The 19,101-nt window shown below is 39.2% G+C and overlaps 1 protein-coding gene across 2 annotated transcripts in view; it reads left to right on the plus strand.

The window, feature by feature from the left end:
- Positions 1–19,101, plus strand: part of PRKAR2B (protein kinase cAMP-dependent type II regulatory subunit beta) — a 56,430-nt gene that overhangs the window by 16,142 nt on the left and 21,187 nt on the right. For both annotated transcript variants that reach the window (XM_036429724.2, XM_036429723.2), the window contains exon 2: positions 4,702–4,737. In XM_036429724.2, coding sequence (XP_036285617.1) covers positions 4,702–4,737 — 36 coding nt within the window. The remainder of the gene's footprint in view (positions 1–4,701; positions 4,738–19,101) is intronic.

Consider the following 19,101-nt stretch of genomic DNA (forward strand, 5'->3'; position numbering starts at 1 on the left):
TAAAAATGGAAACATGAATGTCCTTGAAATCTCCTTTTCAGTATTTTAATAGAAATGTTTCATTGCTTTCTGCACTAATTATTTTTGTTGGACACTAACATCTGGGTTATATTTTCATAATTATGGGGCATAAATTATATTGCTTTTTGCTACTTGTACAAAAAGTCAAAGGCAAGTCAAGCTTTACTGCTTTTAATTTCATTTTATGTTTCCAGTCAGTACTGTGTTTTAATTTATGAGTTATCACTCATTTTGTACCTATATAAGTATCACTTGCATTTGTCCACACAATCTTCAGATGTCAGAGAGAACATCCCCTGCTGTATTAATTTTTCATTAGCACTATTCATTCAGCATTTGTCAAGCCTAATATTTTATATCAAGTGATGTTCTAGGCCCTAGAATACAATAGTGAAGCAGGCAGACAAGGAAGGACCCAGCCCTCACAGAGCTTGCAGTCTAGTGTGGGAGGAAAATAAGGATAATATACTTGACTAGAGGACCAGTGCATGAAATTCATGCACTGGGCGGGGGTGGGGGGTGGTTCCTCAGCCCAGCCTGTGCCCTCTGACAGTCCAGGAGCCCTCAGGGGATGTCTGACCGACAGCTTAAGCCCGCTTCCCACGGGGAGCATCACACATCCTTAGTACTGCCGTGGAGGTGGGAGAGGCTGTGAGCCGGTCATTCTGCTGTTCAGTCGATTTGCACATTAGCCTTTTTCTATATAGGATAGATAGCACTGGTCAGAGTGAAGGAAATGAGACGGGTGGATGCGGGTAAGGAGGCAGGTTGGGACACCCCGAGGCATCCTCTGGCTTTGCGTATAAAAATTAGAATAAACTGAAAGAGGGTGGTTATACATTATTTCATTTAGAACACATATAAATTGGTTTTGTTTTGAAGGTAGGTGTTAAACTGGAATAGCTATTATACCCCAAAGAATGGGACTGTTTTGCCCTTCCCTTGATAATTCCTTTGTTGTTGAATTTTATAGAATCTTAATTTTTTTAATCTTGAGAGATTAAACATAGCCTTGTTAAGAAAACAAAAATTAAACTGTAACCAAAAATTTAAAGTTCAAAAATAAAATTTTAAAAAAGGCAATAAAATAAGTGGGGCAAGGAGCTCGCTCTGTTGGCTTCGCAGAGCATGATGATTCCTGGCACCGGTATTTCCTCGGGCTCTGCTCCGCAAGGCCCTGCCCAGGCTTTGGGCACAGAGAGGCGGGGAGACCAGCAGGTCCTGCTGGCACCAGAGGAGACGCAGGTGTGGGAGGCTCTGGGAGTAGAGAGGCTCATTCATCTACTCCAAGTCATGGAGGGCTATTCTTGTGAGGATGCATCAGGATTAAAGGAGGCTTGAATCAGTTACACTTCTGGGTCTCCTGGGACCCAAGGACTTGAGACTAGTTCAGTGGAATATGGTTTGGGAGCTGAGGGGGTTTCTGGTTAGACAAGAGGGAAGATACTCATAGAAACACAGAACTCTATTCCACTAGAATGGCATTGGGGAGAAAATAAAAACTATATGAATATTTCTGCATTTTCCCTCGAGGATTCACTAAGATTTTAGCTATATCTCTTTAAACTATTAGCAGTTTAGTATATTCTTAAGTCACATTTCATTTTTCTCCAGGCAGATAATACATTTTCTGCTAGTGTTTTTGTTTTCTGTTTTGTTATTGTTGTGTGTGTGTGTGTTGGGGGTTTATGTGTATAAATACATTCACAGAATATTTATAGATAGGAAATACTAAAGGTGGAAATCAGGAGCCTGAGAAAACGTAATTTGACTTACCCCATTTTAAAACCATCGGTTGCCCTGGCCAGATGGCTCAGTTGGTTGGAGCATTGTCATATACACCAAAACGTGGCGGGTTCAATTCCCAGTCAGGGCAAATACCCAGATTGCAGGTTCAATCCCCAGTTGGGGCGTGTACAGGAGGCAACCCACCATTGCATCTCTTGTCAGTGTTTCTCTCCCTTTCACTCTCTCTGACATCAATAAAAACATGTACCTGAGTGAGGACTTAAATAAACAACACCATCTGTTAACCATTGTGAATTTGTACTGCTGTTTACTTTGTATATGTTAAAGTGGTAATATTAAAATTGGTAACATTTGCTCACAGTAAATAAATACTAGTCTTTTACATTTGAATAGTTTACAGACACTTTCAGAGGTGTTTATATTTTTTCTTCATAAAATCCCCTTGAAAGAAGGAAGGCAGATCTTATTTTATAAGTTGAGAATTTAAGTCATGATTCATCCAAGGTTTCCCAGAAGGGAACGGGGCCAGCAGTGGATGGAGCCTAAGCTACCCTGGTTAGCTAGACTGAAACATCTAGGAAAATTGTGAAGGTTCCCATTAGTTTGCCAAAAGGTTTTGCAGGAAATGTGTGCCTCATCCTTGCGAGTAGATATTGAGGAATGTGGATGTGATGGATTGAATTTTTGCGTTCACGTCGTCTCCTGCATATCACTTGCCTGGTGCAACCATCTTCTTAACTGCCTGATCCCATGTCCCATTTCCTACCGGGAAATGGAAATCATTCTTATAACCTGTCTACCCACAATTTAAAAATTGATATAATTTCTAGCAAAAATATAAAGGAGAAATACAGGAAAGCAGTTTGCAGTAAGTAAAATGTACTTTGGTAGGTATGTGCATCAGTATGCACATAGGAAGACATACTGTGGTTAGATTTTCCCACTCACATGGAAATCACTAAGAGTATGAAGTAGCATTTCAGCAGTGACATGATTTTTTGAAATGAACATCTTTGAGTAAAATTCCAGACAAAACAAAACACAACACCCCCACCCCAAATTCATTTCATGTGTGTTGTAGTTGTGTTGTGGAAAATTTGATGTATATTAAAACTGTATAAAATCATCATGTCTACATAGCACAGTGTTCAGATCTAGGCTCAGATGGTTATAAACGGACTTTTTGGCCAACATGAATGTCCAGTGAGATATTTGAAAGTAAAAAAAGGACAGTAGTTGTGGGATTCAGAAGAGTTCTTTGTGGTACAGGCCTGTCCTGTGTGTTGTCTTCCAAATGCCAAGGATGTCCTCTGCGTTCCTGAGACAATGAAAAATCACCCCCACAAATTCAGAATACAACTTCTAGGTGGCAGTGCCACTGTGTCGAAAACCTCTGCTTTCAACACTCCAGGAAGACACAGAAACCTAAGGGACCCAGCATTTCCAACCAGAAGCTTGTGGTGCTGTGATGGTGATGTCATTGTCCAGAGACGCTGCAGAGGCAGGAGGAAAAAGTCTGCTCTATTTTCCCCAAGGCTGAGATTTTGCCTTCCCTTTGCCTTTACCAGCCTACACTGTTCCTGTCCTGCATTCCTGTGGTTGAAGCTGTGTGCACCCCTGTCCTTGTAGCTTTCTGGGGAGGCTTTCTTTAGACTAGGTTCTGAAGGAAATGTGAAAAATGGGTTTGAAAGTATGCAAGAGGCTGGAACCGGTTTGGCTCAGTGGATAGAGCGTCAGCCTGTGGACTGAAAGGTCCCAGGTTCGATTCCGGTCAAGGGCATATGCCTTGGTTGCGGGCACATCCCCAGTAGAGGATGTGCAAGAGGCAGCTGATCGATGATTCTCTCTCATCGATGTTTCTAACTCTCTATCCCTCTCTCTTCCTCTCTGTAAAAAAATCAATAAAAAATATAAAAAAAAAAAAGTATCCAAGAAAACTGATGGAAGAGTAAATAAATATACATAACATTCAGTTTACCCAACGAAAGGCTTTTATGGAAGTAAAGTGTGACTTTGTAAATATATGGTTAAATTATTTTGGTATGTAAATTATGAGACTATTTCTCCTGGTTAAATTTTGTTTCCTTTTTTTTTTCCATTGTAAAAATTATGCTGCTGAAGTTATAGTCATACATTGTTTTTGTGTTGTTTTTTTTCTTCCTCTAGTGGTATTTCTTTAGGATAAATCTTTTAAAATGGAATTGCTCTTTTAAAGGGCACAAACCTTTAATGGCATTTGATGTAGTTGCCGATTTATTTATAAAAATATTCTATAGATTTACACTGTCTTCAGTTAAGTAGATTAAGTTGTCTATAACAAAGGTTGTGTTTTTTTTTTACTAATTTAAAGTGTTTAAACTGATTGAACAAGGTGAAATATTTTAATTTGTATTTCTTTGGCTACAAGTAAAATTAAACATTTACCGTATTTTTTGGACCATAAGACGCACTTTTTTCCCCCCAGAAGTGGGGGGGGAAAGTCCTTGCGTCTTATGGTCCAAATATAGCCTACACATAAACTTTAAAAAAAAAGTTGTTTTACTTGCCCGGCTCTGTGTGGTCTCTGTGTGCTTGCCCGGCTCTAAAATGGTTCTAAATGCTGCTGTTTACTTTACAGGGTAGATTACATGTGATTATTACTGTGATGTTGGGTTTTAATGCACATAAAATATTTTAGGACACTATTTGTTTCAGAATCTTTTTTTCTTCATTTCCCTTCTCTAAAAACTGGTGCGTCTTATGGTCCGGAGCGGCTTATGGTCCGAAAAATATGGTAATTTTCATACATTTGTGGTATTTCCTCTTGATTATTTATTCACTTTTTTTTTCATATTCAACTTAATAGGATCACTTAACAATTTAGTTTCTTTTCATGGCTGTGGCTAAAATTAGATTTTTATCTGATATTATTCTGCCTTTTTTTTCTTTTAGCTGCAGTAATAAACCGGTTCACGAGGCGGGCCTCAGGTAAGTCTGACTGATTTATGGATTTTGCTTTCTAATGGTGACTTTTCAAATGACTGCAGTACTGGAGAAGGTATGAAAAGAGTAGTTGCTATAGAGCAGCGATTTTCAACCAGTGTGCCACAAGAATTTTAAAACATGCAATACCTGACTATTTAGTCAAGGCACTGAGCCCTTTTTCCTTAGATTGTCAAATTCAAAAAATGACAGCAGCCAACACAACAAAGCCATCCAGTGTGAATGATCAAAATTATACCTATTTCTTTGGTCAGATTGGCACAAAAAAAAAAAATTAGTTTTCCTGTGCTGAGAGTTGAAAAAGGTTAAACATTGCTAATATAGGTGGGCTGGTGTAGCTCAGAAAGTCATGGTTCAATTCTGGCCAGGGCATATGCCAGGCCGGCTGGCTCGATTCCCAGTGGTGCACATGTATAAGGTAGCTGATCAGTGATTCTTTCTCATCATTGATGTTTCCATCTCTCTCTCCCTTTCCCTTCCTCTCTGAAATCAACAAAAATATATTTAAAAAAGAAAATTACTGCTATAAAGTAGTATTTTATTTGTCATTTGCCCAGAAAAACATAACCTGTGATATGCAATAACTAGGAAATAATTGGAAATAATTCTCCCATGGGCTAAATTTAAAATTGTACTGTGCACTGAGGCTAATGTACCTTTTTAAATGGAGACTCTCACCCTAGTTTGTTTCTTCCTGCTCTTGATGCATGATTATCTGCATGGTTATCTGGCTGAGGAGCCACAGTTTAGAAGCAGTGATTTAGAAGATTGGCTAAAGGACACTACAAACAGTGTTTAATGACAGTTTTTAATAAAGGACAAGAAAACTTAAAATGCAGTTACCATAAGAATTTGTCATCATGGGCCATTTAGAATCAGAGAAAATTGCTTTATATTTGTTAACACCCCTGTGGTTATTGCTGTCTTAAAGATACCACAGAACCTAATGCATGTTCAAAGTGATAGACCTTCGCATATTAGTGAGTGCTTAAATTAGGTTCACTACCTACACTGGTAGGGAGTACAGTTGAGAGAGCATTTGTATCCAAAATGAAAAAGAAATATTCTGCTTTTCTTCTTTTTTAAACCCATTTATACTCTTAGTAATTACTTCTTCTCTCTATCTATATCTTTTTAAATACACAGAAGTCATACACAATCTATTTTAGAATTGAAAGTTTGGGGTTTAATTTTTCTTTAAGCTTATTGTAGAATTTCTGTTTTGGAAAGTGTTTCTTTTTGGTGGAAAAAATAGAAATATACTACTTATTGTTGTAATTATGAAAAATTGTCTGTGGTGGTAGATGTAGTCTCTCCAAAAAACTCTGAGAGTAAAACCATGCAAACAACAATCTTGTTTCATTGGTCATCTATATACCTTATGGGAAAGACCCTAGCCTGGGAAGTTACACACACTTGAGTTCAAACCACCCATTTACTCTGTGAATTTGCATGTGCTTTCTTTACCTCATTGAGTTTTACTTCCTCATTTTCGTTTTCTTTCAGTTTGGGATCATACCAACTACAATAATACTTGTGATGGTTAAGTTAGATAGTTTTTATAACGCAGAATGACTAGGCTCTCAAACACGTTAGCGGTTCTTCTCTAGAACATTGTTTAAAACAAAAGAAAACAATAAAATCCTCAGCTCTGTGCCTTAGCCTATTATTTAAAAAGCTTTAAAGAATTATATATTTGATAGTCATCCTTTAATATAGGCATCTTTTTTTATTACTTGTACTAAGTTATTTTTTAAGAATATTATAATGGTTTTTCTCTATGGTTCTTCCCCCCCCCCAAAAAAAATTAAAAAAAAAAAAACATGTCTAGAAGTGTCCCATTAATCTTGAAACAGTGCCTTGTAGCATTGAGGTCATGCTTCTCTCTGAATTCTTTTAACCTCAGGGTTTTGTTTTGGAAAAAAGTCAAGTTTATAGGCAAATATAAAGAATAATTCAGTGATCACCTTTATCTAAATTTCTCAATTGTTAATATTTTGCCAAATCCTTCCTTCCTTAAACATGTATGTACCCACCCTTTTGTTTTTTTACTGAACCTTTTAAGAATCCTAAGTCCTTCATGGATATCTCCTAAGCACAAGGGCATTCTTCTAAATAATATAACACAATGAATTTCATCTTGATAAATGCTATTGTATTAACTAATAAACAGTCTAGAGTTCCATTTTCTCAGTTGTCTTGATACATCCCCTCTCCCTCTTTTTTTTTTTTTATATTCAAGTTCATTCAAGGCTTTTATGTTGCAACTCTTATCTTTCATAAATTGACTCCCTGACATATTTGCAATCTGCTCTTTCAGAGTTCCGAAGGTTGTCCCTAACAGTGAAACAGCTCATGGTATCGCCTGATATGAATTCTTAGGTTGCGTGGGCACATCCACTGTCTGGTCATTATGCCCCATTGCTATTCATGAAATCTTTGTATTGACATTTAGTGTTGCTTTCATGAACTAGTGTTGAACATCACTTGCTCTAATACATAATTAGTTCTTATAATAGAAGTGAAAATCTAATTCCAAATTATGAATTTGCTGACTTTCTCTTCTCATGTGGATAATTAACCACATCTAGATTTTTAACCATAACATGAGCATTGAATTATACAGTATATTTTTAGCTGAGTTAAAATTTTCTGTTTTTTCTTAAATGAGCATTTAGAATAATTCAGAGGTGAAATTAAGTTCTTAAGTCTCACAACCCACTGGGTAAAATGACATATTAAAAATTCTGTGAAATCAGCCGAAACCGGTTTGGCTCAATGGATAGAGCGTCAGCCTGCCAACTGAAAGGACTTGGGTTCGATTCCGATCAAGGGCATGTACATTGGTTGTGGGCACATCCCTGGTAGGGGGCGTGCAGGATGCAGCTGGTTGATGATTCTCTCTCATCGACGTTTCTAGCTCTCTATCCCTCTCCCTTTCTCTCTGTAAAAATTCAATAAAATATATTTTTAAAAAAATTCTGTGAAGTCAACAAAACAATTAGTTTCAAAGAAAATGGTGAAATAGCAGAAGTTCAGATCTTGTCTTGAATCTGAGTCAGGGAACATATGCTTCCTTTTGTTTCGTTTTGTTTTGAAAATATGTTGTAGCCATGGTATTCATTATTTTTATTCTGAAGTTATTTGATGAAATATTTATCCCCCCAATGATTTTCCAGGGATCATTCTCCAGTTGTCAAACTATTTTCCTGATATGACTATATTGACATTTATATTTTTGAAATGAGCATTTTAGAAGTTTATTTCAAGCTTGGTAATCACCAACACCAGATGGATAATGCACATTGGGAGAATACTTCTTTAATTAATTAATTAATTCAATAAACATTAACTGAGTCCCTACTATGTGCCAGATACAGTGGTAGGGATGCAAGAAGAGTCAGATACAGCCCTTGGGAAGTTCATAGTCTAGCAGGAAGTGGACTGTGACTCAGTGTGGTGAATACCACAATCTACACAAAGGGAAAAGGAGAAAACATCATTCTTTCAGGGAGTGGCTCACTGATAGGTGCCATTTGAGCTGATCTTTAAATTAAGGCTCATAACATGGGTTTGAATAGGAAAGTAAGGGGAACGGTTGTGTTTTATTACTAATGAGTAGCTATTTTATTATAAACAGTCTGTTTTCATAGAACTCTGCTCTGCACTCTTTCTGCCAGGAAGCACCTGTCGCATGGAGTAAGCAGATGCCCAGGCCATGGCCAGCAGGGGCTTAAGGCCAGGAGTTACTTATGCCTTTAACTTAGTGTTGTTTTAAAATGTGAGTGTTTCGCCCTAGCAGACTGAAGGGTCCCAGGTTCAATTCTGGTCAAGGCCACGTGCCCAGGTTGCGGGCTCGATCCCCAGTAGGGGGGCATGCAGGAAGCAGCCAATCACTGATTCTCTATCATCATTGATGTCTCTCTCTCTCTCACTTTCACACACATACACAAACACTCTCTCTCTTCTTCCCTCTTCCTCCCCCCGTTCTCTGAGATGCCAAAGCACAGTCTCTGGGGCTCTTTGTCCTGGCTTCTCCTTCAGATGAAGTGCAAGTAACAACCATACCACACACCTGTTATCTGTCTTGTGCCCAGGCTGATATTAAAATGGGTTCTCCCCTGTGAATCGGTACAGATAACACCAAATGGACACTCATCCCTAGCCTCTTCCCTGTCTTCCTTCCTCTTCTAGCAGTGCTCATTTACTGCTACTTTTTAAGCATGCTGTGTTCTTGCAGGCCTTAGCCAGTGGAATCTATGGGAAGTGTTGAGTCTGGTTCTTCTTTGTTAGGCCCAGGAATGCTGGTAAACTATCTTAAGGCCAGTGAGAAATTCAATTATCTCTTGAATTTAACTATATTTTCTCCAGAGTTGTCTTCAAGTTCTCTAGGGAAGAGAGAGAGGAATGCAACTGTAAAAGCATGATATAAACAGCCGAAACTGGTTTGGATCAGTGGATAGAGCATCAGTCTGCGGACTGGGGGGTCCCAGGTTCGATTCCGGTCAAGGGCATGTACCTTGGTTGCGGGCATATCCCCAGTAGGGGGTGTGCAAGAGGCAGCTGGTCGATGACTCTCTCTCATCGATGTTTCTGACTCTCTATCTCTCTCCCTTCCTCTCTTTAAAAAATCAATAAAATATATTTTTTTAAAAAACAAACATGATAAACAGTTCATGGCAAGGCAGGGTGGGATATCTCCTGCTCCTGTGTCCACAGATTCTTCACACCAGCAGACTCAGGGATTTAGAAAGTGACATGGGAAAGTGCATGTGTCCCTTAGCCCCTTGTGTGTCCTGATTACTGGCACTGCCTATAAAACAGACACGAGTAGATAGGATGGACATTGGAACTTATAACCACTAGAGGCCCAGTGTACAAATTTGTGCACCAGTGGGGTCCCTCGGCCTGGCCTGCAGGATCGGGCCAAAACCAGCTCTCTGACATCCTCCAAGGGGTTCTGGATTGTGAGAGGGTGCAGGCTAGACCAAGTGACCCCACCGGTGTACAATCCGGACCAGGGAGGGACATGGGAGGTTGGCCAGCCAGGGAGGCACTGCAGGAGGGCTCTGGGGCATGTCTAGCCCATCTCGCTCAGTCCCAATCAGCTGGACCCCAACAGCAAGCTAACTACCAGTCCGAGCTTCTCCCCCCTGGTGGTCAGTGCACATCATAGTGAGCAGTTGAACAGCCTTAGCATATCATTAGCATGTTATGCTTTGATTGGTTGAATGGTCAACTAGACAACCCAACACTTAGCATATTAGGCTTTTATTATATAAGATTCTCTAATTATGATCAGAGTTTAGGTCACCGATCCATAAAATTTTTGTATGAAGGGCCAGTTTCTCCCCTAATCCATTGCTGACCAGTACTTTTGTAAAATGTAATAAAATTGCCATGGCAGAATCAAATAGCTATAATAGTTCCTACACACCTACACACTCTGTACTTATGTCATCCTGGGCCATTGTGGTTTGGGCAACATGACCTGAGTATATGCTCTGTATGAGATATGAAAGTTCTCGTAAAAAGCTTTTATAAGGGAAAATCGCTCATTTATCTAAAAGAACTGCTTAGTAAAACAAAACGAAAGCTTTTTACCCCTTTGGCATTTTGTGAGGACAGACTGCAATGTGAACATGCCCCACAGGGTGGTGCAAGGGTGGAATGCAGCAACCCTGCTCCAGGCCCATGGCTCACAGATGGTTACTGCTGCTGCCTGGCGTGTGCTGCTCCCATTTGGAGCATTCCACAAACTCTGCTTGTGTAGCCTTCCTGCAGTTCACACTCAGCCCAAGCAGGCTCCTTCTCCCTCAGCATTCTTTCTTTCTTTCTGGATGCCATCTGTACAGAGAGTACATCCTCCTGCTGCTGTTACTATTGCACATCCTTGATATTGTAGTTTGTGTGACTCTTTTCCTCTGCTAAGACTGAGCATCATGACAAACATCTACATTTGTCACAGAAAAGCACAGAAGTGAGACTACTGGAGGATGGGAAGATTTGGCCAGACATGTGTAATGAGGTTTAAGATTATTAAAGTAGGACCAGCATGTATGTAGTTACAGAGTGAGACTGCTAAAGCGGATGAAGTTTTTTGTTGGCGTCAAGGAAGCAAACACAATTTGAGGTTGGGCTTGGACATTGAAGTCTTTTGTGATGAGATCAAAATTGAGGATGGAAAAAATTGAGTCAGCTACCAATCAGGAGGGCTGCCTGAATGCTCTGAATCTCAGAGAAGCACAGGTGTTTGCATAGGAGGACCCAGTAGTGGTCTGGGTGCCAGAGTGAGGAGCCATGAGGGTCCCTCACTACCTTTGGACCCCACTGTGTGCAGAGAGTAGGTCTTTCTAAGAGAAGTGGTGTTCTTGGATTGGAATCGAACCCAGGACCCTTTGGTCCACAGGTCAATGCTCTGTCCACTGAACTAAACATTCTTCAATAGAACAAAGTACTATTATCACCCCCATTTTATAGATAAAACTGAGGCACAGAGAAGTTAAATAACTAGTCCAAGGTCCCTCGGCTTGTCAAAGTTTGTTTCCTCCAGATGTGGGCCTTTGCACAGCCTTTCTTTGGGGCTAAAGTCCTACTCGGATGTCATCCTGAATGAGAATCTGTGGGGTGACTCAGTTCTTCAGTGAGTGACACATGATACCTACTCTTTACTACTACATGGGGGAGAGTGCCTCTCCCAGGAGCTCATGTTTCAGCCAAGATGTGGGAATCAGTGGGTGGCAGGGTTTCGGGTCGGGGGAGCATTCCAGGGGATTCTATGTGCAAAGGCCTGGGCGAGTGTGCTTACTCTACTTCATCATTACCTGTGTGAGCTTAGGCCACAAATACCAACATGTTTTTTAAGGTTTATTCCTCATGTGATTCCTATACAGCTGGCATCTATTTAATCACAGTCACACAGTGAGGTAGTTTATAATAGTCACACTTTACATATGAAAAAAAAAATTGAGATTCATAATGCTTAGTAATGTACAAAGGTCACGCAGTTAATAAGTGGCAGGGGGAAAAAATGGCAAAGCTGAGATATGCCTCACTCTATCTGAATCCTGTGCTTTTTCCTCACACTGTATATCAGTCACTCTCTAATCACAGATAATAATTTATACGACTGCCTAAACAGATAAATTAATCTCCCTAAGCAGCTTGTACGTTAGCAGAGTGCAGAGACCCTGTTTAGTGCTTAGTTCTTGCATCTGTCATAACACCAAGCACAGCTTTGCAAATAGTAAGAGTTGTTTCCATGTGTTGGTTTCACAAAAATTAGAGGCATTTTGCATATGATAAGATAAAGTTTTATTCGTTTACAAATGAGTTGTTTGCAGGGTATATGTGTCATTTTTCATAAAAACAGTAAAAGCTATTTTTTTAAATATCAGTCAGTAGTTCTGAAATCCATGGAGCATAAAAACTAAATTGAAGACCTAAGCTCATGATTGTTGGTTCTACAAGATAGCAAAATTTGGTGGCAGGGAATACTTCCAATTTTGTTTACTACCTTTATCATTTACATTCCCTGGTATCATAGATGAACAACTGTGGGTACTGCTGTCAGAACCACACATGGCCCCGGATTACATATCATCCACTTTTGTTGTTAGAATTTCATTGAATATTCCCAGAGTTTTCACTTATTATTTTGCAAATACCACTTCCTTGTCAATGACTGCTCTGTGGTTTTATTCTTAGTTATTTTTGGTAACTAGTGAAACCTTTATTATATTGTTTTCCTTTTGGTTCTGATCTTTTTAAACTAGTGTTAACGTTAATTTCTGATGTCTGCTTCCTTGTGAGCTACTGAAACATATTGAATTTAATTAACTGAAAATGAAAGAAGTATTGAAATGTTGGGTGTGGAGGGCAGGAATGTGCTGGGCTTGGGCTTTGAAACGCTGTTAGGGATCTCTCCATCTCTTGCCTCTACTTCTCTCTCTGGTGTGGGCTGCTTTCTCCATGTGGTGGGACATATGGCCACCACAACTCCACCCTTGACAGTAGCCACCAGAACGAGACTGACCTGACGTTCCCTCTAATTCAAGCCCCCCATAATCTTAGGAAATCCAGTCATCCTGGATTGACCTGGAAGTTGTCTCCTTTGTCCATCTGCTGTGACACAGGGCTCAGAAATCAGACATCCCTGGCACTAATTTTAATCGATCCGTTTTGGATGATTGGAGTCATGTCTGCTAGCTGATTCTTAGTTTAGATCAGCCGCCCTGAAGAAGCCCTCTGTCTCTCTTTGTGGAAGGCAGCATCTCTGTTGGGCCCCTCGGAGGAGGGGGCATATGCAGTGTCTGGCACATTGGCAAATCAGAGACCGCTGACAAGCCCTGAGCTCTGTGCATGAGGGAAACTTGTTTCACCACCTGCTGGTGCCACTGCAGGTGACTCATTTGGATGTGTCTCTTTCTATTGAGGAAAAATTACTATTTTGTGGTACAATAATGCTTCACATGTAGAATGACAAAAATACCAGACAAATGTTACTTCTCTTCAAAAGAATGAAACTATTACCTTGCATATCAATTCATCTAGCTACTAAAGGAAAAAGCCCCAAAGGAAAAAGGAAACTTTACATTCATCCCACAAGTTTTTCAAAGAGATAAAGTGGAAGACTAAAGGTCACTGTAATTTTCTTCTTACAAACTCTTTTTCTATGCTATTGCTTCAGAACATTAAGAGCAACCAACTGCCCTGAGAGGTCATGATTCAAATTCCCGGTCAGGGCACATATCTGGGTTTTGGGCTCAATCCCCAGTAGGGTGTGTGCAGGAGGCAGCCGATCAATGATTTATCATTGATGTTTCTCTCTCCCTCTTCTTTCCTCTCTGAAATATATATATATATATATATATATATATATATATATATATATATATATATATGTATGTATGTATGTATGTATGTATAATTTTTTTTAAGAGCAGCCAACCACCTGGTTCTCTTACTATGCAAAATTACTACATTTTAAAATCAGATTTGATGTTTTTTTCTAGATTTACAAGTGTTTTTAATTTGTAAGAAAACTTTTTTTGTGCAAAAATGATTGTTTTAGGAATGCTTATTCTCTGATAACTGTAAAAGAGATGGTTTTCTGTCTGGTTGTTTGTACTATCACTTCAGTAAAATTAAAAAAGATTTATTATTAACTCACTATTTGCAAGACTGTTCTGTGCATACTGTTGAGATTGCTGAAGACGAGGAAGGTATAGCTTGTGCCCAGGTCCCTGGAACAGCTGGCAGTACCCAGCACTGTCCTAACAGGCAGTTGTAGGACAGCACCGCAGAGTTGGGTCATGGTCAGGGCCACCCCCGCTGATTCCAATGCACACATTCTAACAGAGAGCCTGAGTGCAAAGGAGCAGAGACATTCCACTCGGCGAGTCTGTGCCCTCATGGGTGAGGCAGGGATGTGAAGCTACCATTCCTGCTGGCCTGCTTGCAGTGCCTGCATGCTCTCAGAGTGTGAGCACTTCTTGGGTTTTTCCACACATGCGGCTTCCGGAGGTAAGCCAGCATCTAGTACTCAGCAGAAGAAAAAATCAGTCATTCTTACTGCTGGAGGGAAAAACCGTTATTGTGGACTTATTGTGGGGCCTTAGGGCCATGTTGAGCAATGGCTTCCTATGAGATTTTCAAGAATAGCATTTACTATCAGAGATTTTTGCCTCCTATGTTATATTTAGAATTTACCCCCACATAATTTGTGATTATACTGAAGTAAAGGTATAAGTGAGGTACATTCTGTGTTCCTACAGAGAAGGAAGCTTTAAACTAACTTCTGTGCTTGGGGAAAGTGTCAGGGAGGATGTGGCATTTGCACAGAGTTTGGGGAAAGAGTCTGATTTTGATAGCTGGAAAGGTGGAGCAGAAAGGATATGTATCCTATTGAGCAAACCACATGAACTATTGTATTGAGGGAATAGTGAGTAGTCTAACAAGTCTAGAATTGTATGGACTTTACAGGTGTCGGCAACCTGCGGCTCCGGAGCCGCATGCGGCTCTTTTTGTTAAGTGAAAAAATCCTTTTTCTGCACGATCCGGTATATAGCATTAAGGTAAGAAACAATATATGCAGTGTTATATTTGTTTTAAATGTCGCAATGGTTTTGCGGCTCCCAGGTTTTTTTTTTCCTTCGAAAACGGGTCCAAGTGGCTCTTTATGTCTTAAAGGTTGCCGACCCCTGGTAGTAGGAGGAATGTATCAAAAAACAGGTTTGAATTAGGTCATGAGAGACCCTCGAAAGTCTCGACATGAGTGTGGATTTTATTCTGTATGTTGTGGGAAGCATTACAAATTTTTGCCAGACATATACCATGACTAGCTGGTACAGGTCTGGATGGAATCCCTGTTATTCTCCACACCTCTTTCACCTTGATCACCACCCAGGAACAACCTGAGAAGAGGTGATCTCTTTCTGGGCATAGCTTCATGTAACCATCAGACTGCTTCGCTTTACTAAGGTGTGTGAACTAGGAGGAATTGAGTGAGGTAGAGTTAGGCTGCCATCCCACTGTGCTGTTACTAACATGTATTATATATGTTATACACCCAACAGTTTAGTGTTATAATTATTGCTTTATGCAGTCTTGTCTTACAGTTAAAAGGAAAGGTATGTGTTTATATAGTCTTATGTTTACTCAAATATTTACCTTTTCCAGTGCTCTTCATTTCTTTCTGCCAGATTGAGTTAGCATCTAGTGGCATTTCCTGTTAGCCTGAAGAACTTCCTTTAGTATTGCTTATAGGGCACACATCTGCTTGCAACAAATTCTCTCAGTCTTTGTTTATCTGAAGATAAACTCATTTCACTTTCATTTTCTAAGGGTCATTTTTGTTGGATGTAGAATTCTTAGGAAACGTTTTTCTTTTTCTTTCAGGAATTTGAATATGCCATTACTGATCTCTGTTGTTTCTTTTTCTGTTTTAATCTTCACCTAAGGATATTTTCCCATTGATTTTTAGAGAGAGCAGAGGAGAGAGGGAAAGACAGAGAGAAATATCCATGTGAGAGAAACACATCTATTGGTTGCCTCCTGCTTGCGCCCTGACCAGGATGCAGGTGGGAGAGGAGCCTACAACCACAGTGTCCTTGATTGGAATAGAACCTGGGACCCTTTGGTCTGCAGGCCTATGCCTAATGCACTGAGCCAAGTCAGCAAGGGCAATTATTGTTTCTGACGAATTGTGTTTTTGTTCCCTTGTAGAATCTTTTTCTTTTTGTTTTGATGATTTTCTTTCTTTTTGTTTAATGATTTTTTTTAATAGTTTGACTAAAATGTGCCTAAGAATTTCTTTGTGTTTATCCTAGGCTAAACTTCATTGAGCTTCTTGGATCTGTAAATTGATGTTTTTCATAAAAATTTATAGTATTTTAACCATAATTTCTTCCCATTTCCCCAATTCTTGGTACAGAGCTCCTAAAACCTTATAACTTTCTAAGTGAAAAGAGTACTAGTGTTATCAGCATAATTAGCTGGTTAATATTAATAAAGAAGCTAAGGGAGGCCAGACATCATAAGTGTGGTCATCTGGGCAGCTTTACCCTTTTGGGAAGCTGTTAGTTTTATCAAAGGATCAGAATTCATTTTTTTATTTCTCTTTGCTATTATTAATTTCTAGAAACCCATAACCATCAAATATAATGCTCAAAAATCTTTATTAGGCCCTTTTCTGCAAAGCACAATATAATTTCTATTACATGTCCTCTAGTACAGGCAATCCACTTCCTGACTGCTCCTTAATAGTTCTAGCGACTATCATTGAGGAATTGTAGTGATTAGTAGCAAACATACTTGGTGTTTAAAATATTAATGGTCATTCAAATATATCCTCAGAATTATTCTTCAGGCTCTTGCAATTGTACCTACTTATACTCTGGGTCATTTGTAAATTTTTATACTTTTTCTTTAAAAATTTTACTTGAAATAGTTTATTTGAAAAAATATCCTACATGCTCTTGCCCTGTCTTGGATCTGGCACATTGTTAATTTTCTTATATCCTTACTGATGAAAGGAACATGAGTAGTTATGGGAACCACTGTTTCATGTGAGAGGGCGTGAGGGCTCATGGTGCTTCTTCCGGTCTCTGAACCCCACAGGCTACACATAGTGTATGAATAATAGAAAGTGTGTGAGCCTATCAAGTTCTGGGTTCATCCTCACAGGTACATTCTGTATTGACATGATTCTTTTTTTTTTTTTTTTTTTTTAAATTATGCGGGGCATCCTGCATAACAGCACAGTTGGTAGGAACCAGGCCCAGGATGCCAGCCAGCTTTCGGCTGCTGTTCTCCCAGCAGTGTAACGCTTCCCTAGGTACAAAATAGCCCAGGCAGCTGCCTGTGGCTTGATTCTTTTTATAAATCTGTTGAATGGTTTGTTCTCCAAATTGTGCCATACTTCTTATAAATGAATGGATTATTGAAAGAGGTGGTGGATTCACTTTCTTTCCACTTAAAGACTAAATGCATATGTGGTCATGTAGTGGAAAGAAAGTGAATTGGGGCTAGATGCAATGATTGAGTCCACATGCTTCATAGCTAAAGTTTTTAAATACTTTGGATTCCAAGTACAGAAAGCTAACATAGTTAAGGCTTCTCTCACCCTCCCCCCTTTGAAGGACGTTTTGAAGAAAAATTCACACATTTTTGGAAACAGATTAAATTGTTTTATTTTCTGTAGCTTTAATAATAGGAGAATAACAAATGAAGAAATTCTCATTTGTCTGAAGCCCTCTGTTGCTGCTTGTTTATGTATCTTGGGGACACTGATCCAATGGTATCTTGAGCATGATGGTTTATTTGTGAGGTATGAATGTTTCTTGATTATACAGTCACTTAAAGAGGAGTGGTATACAGCTGGGAGAAACTTGTTTTTAGGAATATAAAAACACAGAAAGGAATTGGCAAATTATGCAGTCTTATTGAAAATACCTCTTTTGTTAAAGTACAACAAGAATAATGGTTTTGTAATGAATCAGGGCAGTTTAGTGAACTGTTTAATACAGTACATGAAATACTTATGAGACAATAGAATGTTTTATAAGGAAAGCAGCAGGGAAAAAATTTATAGGTATTTTTTAGGATTGGTAATTATATGTCTGGGATGATTTAGGAACCTACTTGAATGAAGTTTAAAACATAATTTTGTAGAGCCAGAGGTGTTTTATGAAGAGCTGATTCTTAAAGCCCCATTGATAACCCTGGGGAGCGGTAGAACAAACTAGATTAAGTGGAAAAGGTGTTCTATCATTTTACCAAGATAAGGTTATGCAGTCTTAACTAAAATCCTTTTAATACTATTCTGCTGCCATGAACATACTGATCTGTCATTAAATATTCACTTAAGTACTGTTTAATGAAGACTGCCAACATTCTGCAAAATAAGTACAGGGTGTGTGTGTGGGGGGTCGGGGGGGAGCAGTCAGACATCCCTCGAGGGGTCTCAGATTGGAGAGGGTGCAGGCTGGGCTGAGGGACACATACTCCCATGCACAAATTTTGTGACCGGGCCTCTAGTGTGTTTGTGTGTGTGTGTGTGTGTGTGTGTGTGTGTGTGTGTGTGTGTATGTATATAGCTGTAGCTAATTAATTTTCTTTCAATGTGCACGAATCCATGCACCGGGCCACTTGTGTGATATATATTCCTTCTTAGCAGAATTGATATGTATCACTTCTAGGCAAAAGCTTTAGGAATGTAGGGGAGGAAAAATTCACCTGTACCTTCTTTGGGTCTCTAGCTGGGCCTAAGTATTAAAGTGACATAAGATTAACAGGAGAAAAGCATACAGATTTTGTTGATTTTTTTTTTTTTACATTTATATGGGAGCCTTCATAAGAAACAATATTTACAAACTGTATGTAATGGCATGTAAAATTATTAAAGAAGGTTTAAAATTGCATATGCAGCATGAACTCAATCCAAAATAGGAATAGAATATGCAAAATGTTATAGTATTTGCTCCTGGAAGATTGGGTTATGGGTAATTTGTAAAATTTACTTCTAACTATATAATTAAATTGATCATTTCATAGCAGACTTAGACTTGTTTTGCTGTTTAGGTAATTTTTAAATTTTATGCATTCCTATAGCTTAGGAGTGAAGGTGAAAAAGGATAGGCTATGTTTCTCTGAAAAAGAGAAAACAAAAAGCAATGGTCAGGTTCTGGCCAGTCTGGCTATGTGTTTAGAGCATCAGTCCATGCAGCAAAGGCTCCTGGCTTCAATTTCCATCAAGGGCCAGTACCTGGGTTGCAGTTTCCATCCCACATGTGGGAAGCAATCAATCAATGTGTCTCTCTCACCTCCCTTCCTCCATCCTTCTCTTCC

The sequence above is a fragment of the Pipistrellus kuhlii genome, unplaced genomic scaffold, assembly GCF_014108245.1.
Source record: "Pipistrellus kuhlii isolate mPipKuh1 unplaced genomic scaffold, mPipKuh1.p scaffold_m20_p_10, whole genome shotgun sequence".
NCBI lineage: Eukaryota > Metazoa > Chordata > Mammalia > Chiroptera > Vespertilionidae > Pipistrellus > Pipistrellus kuhlii.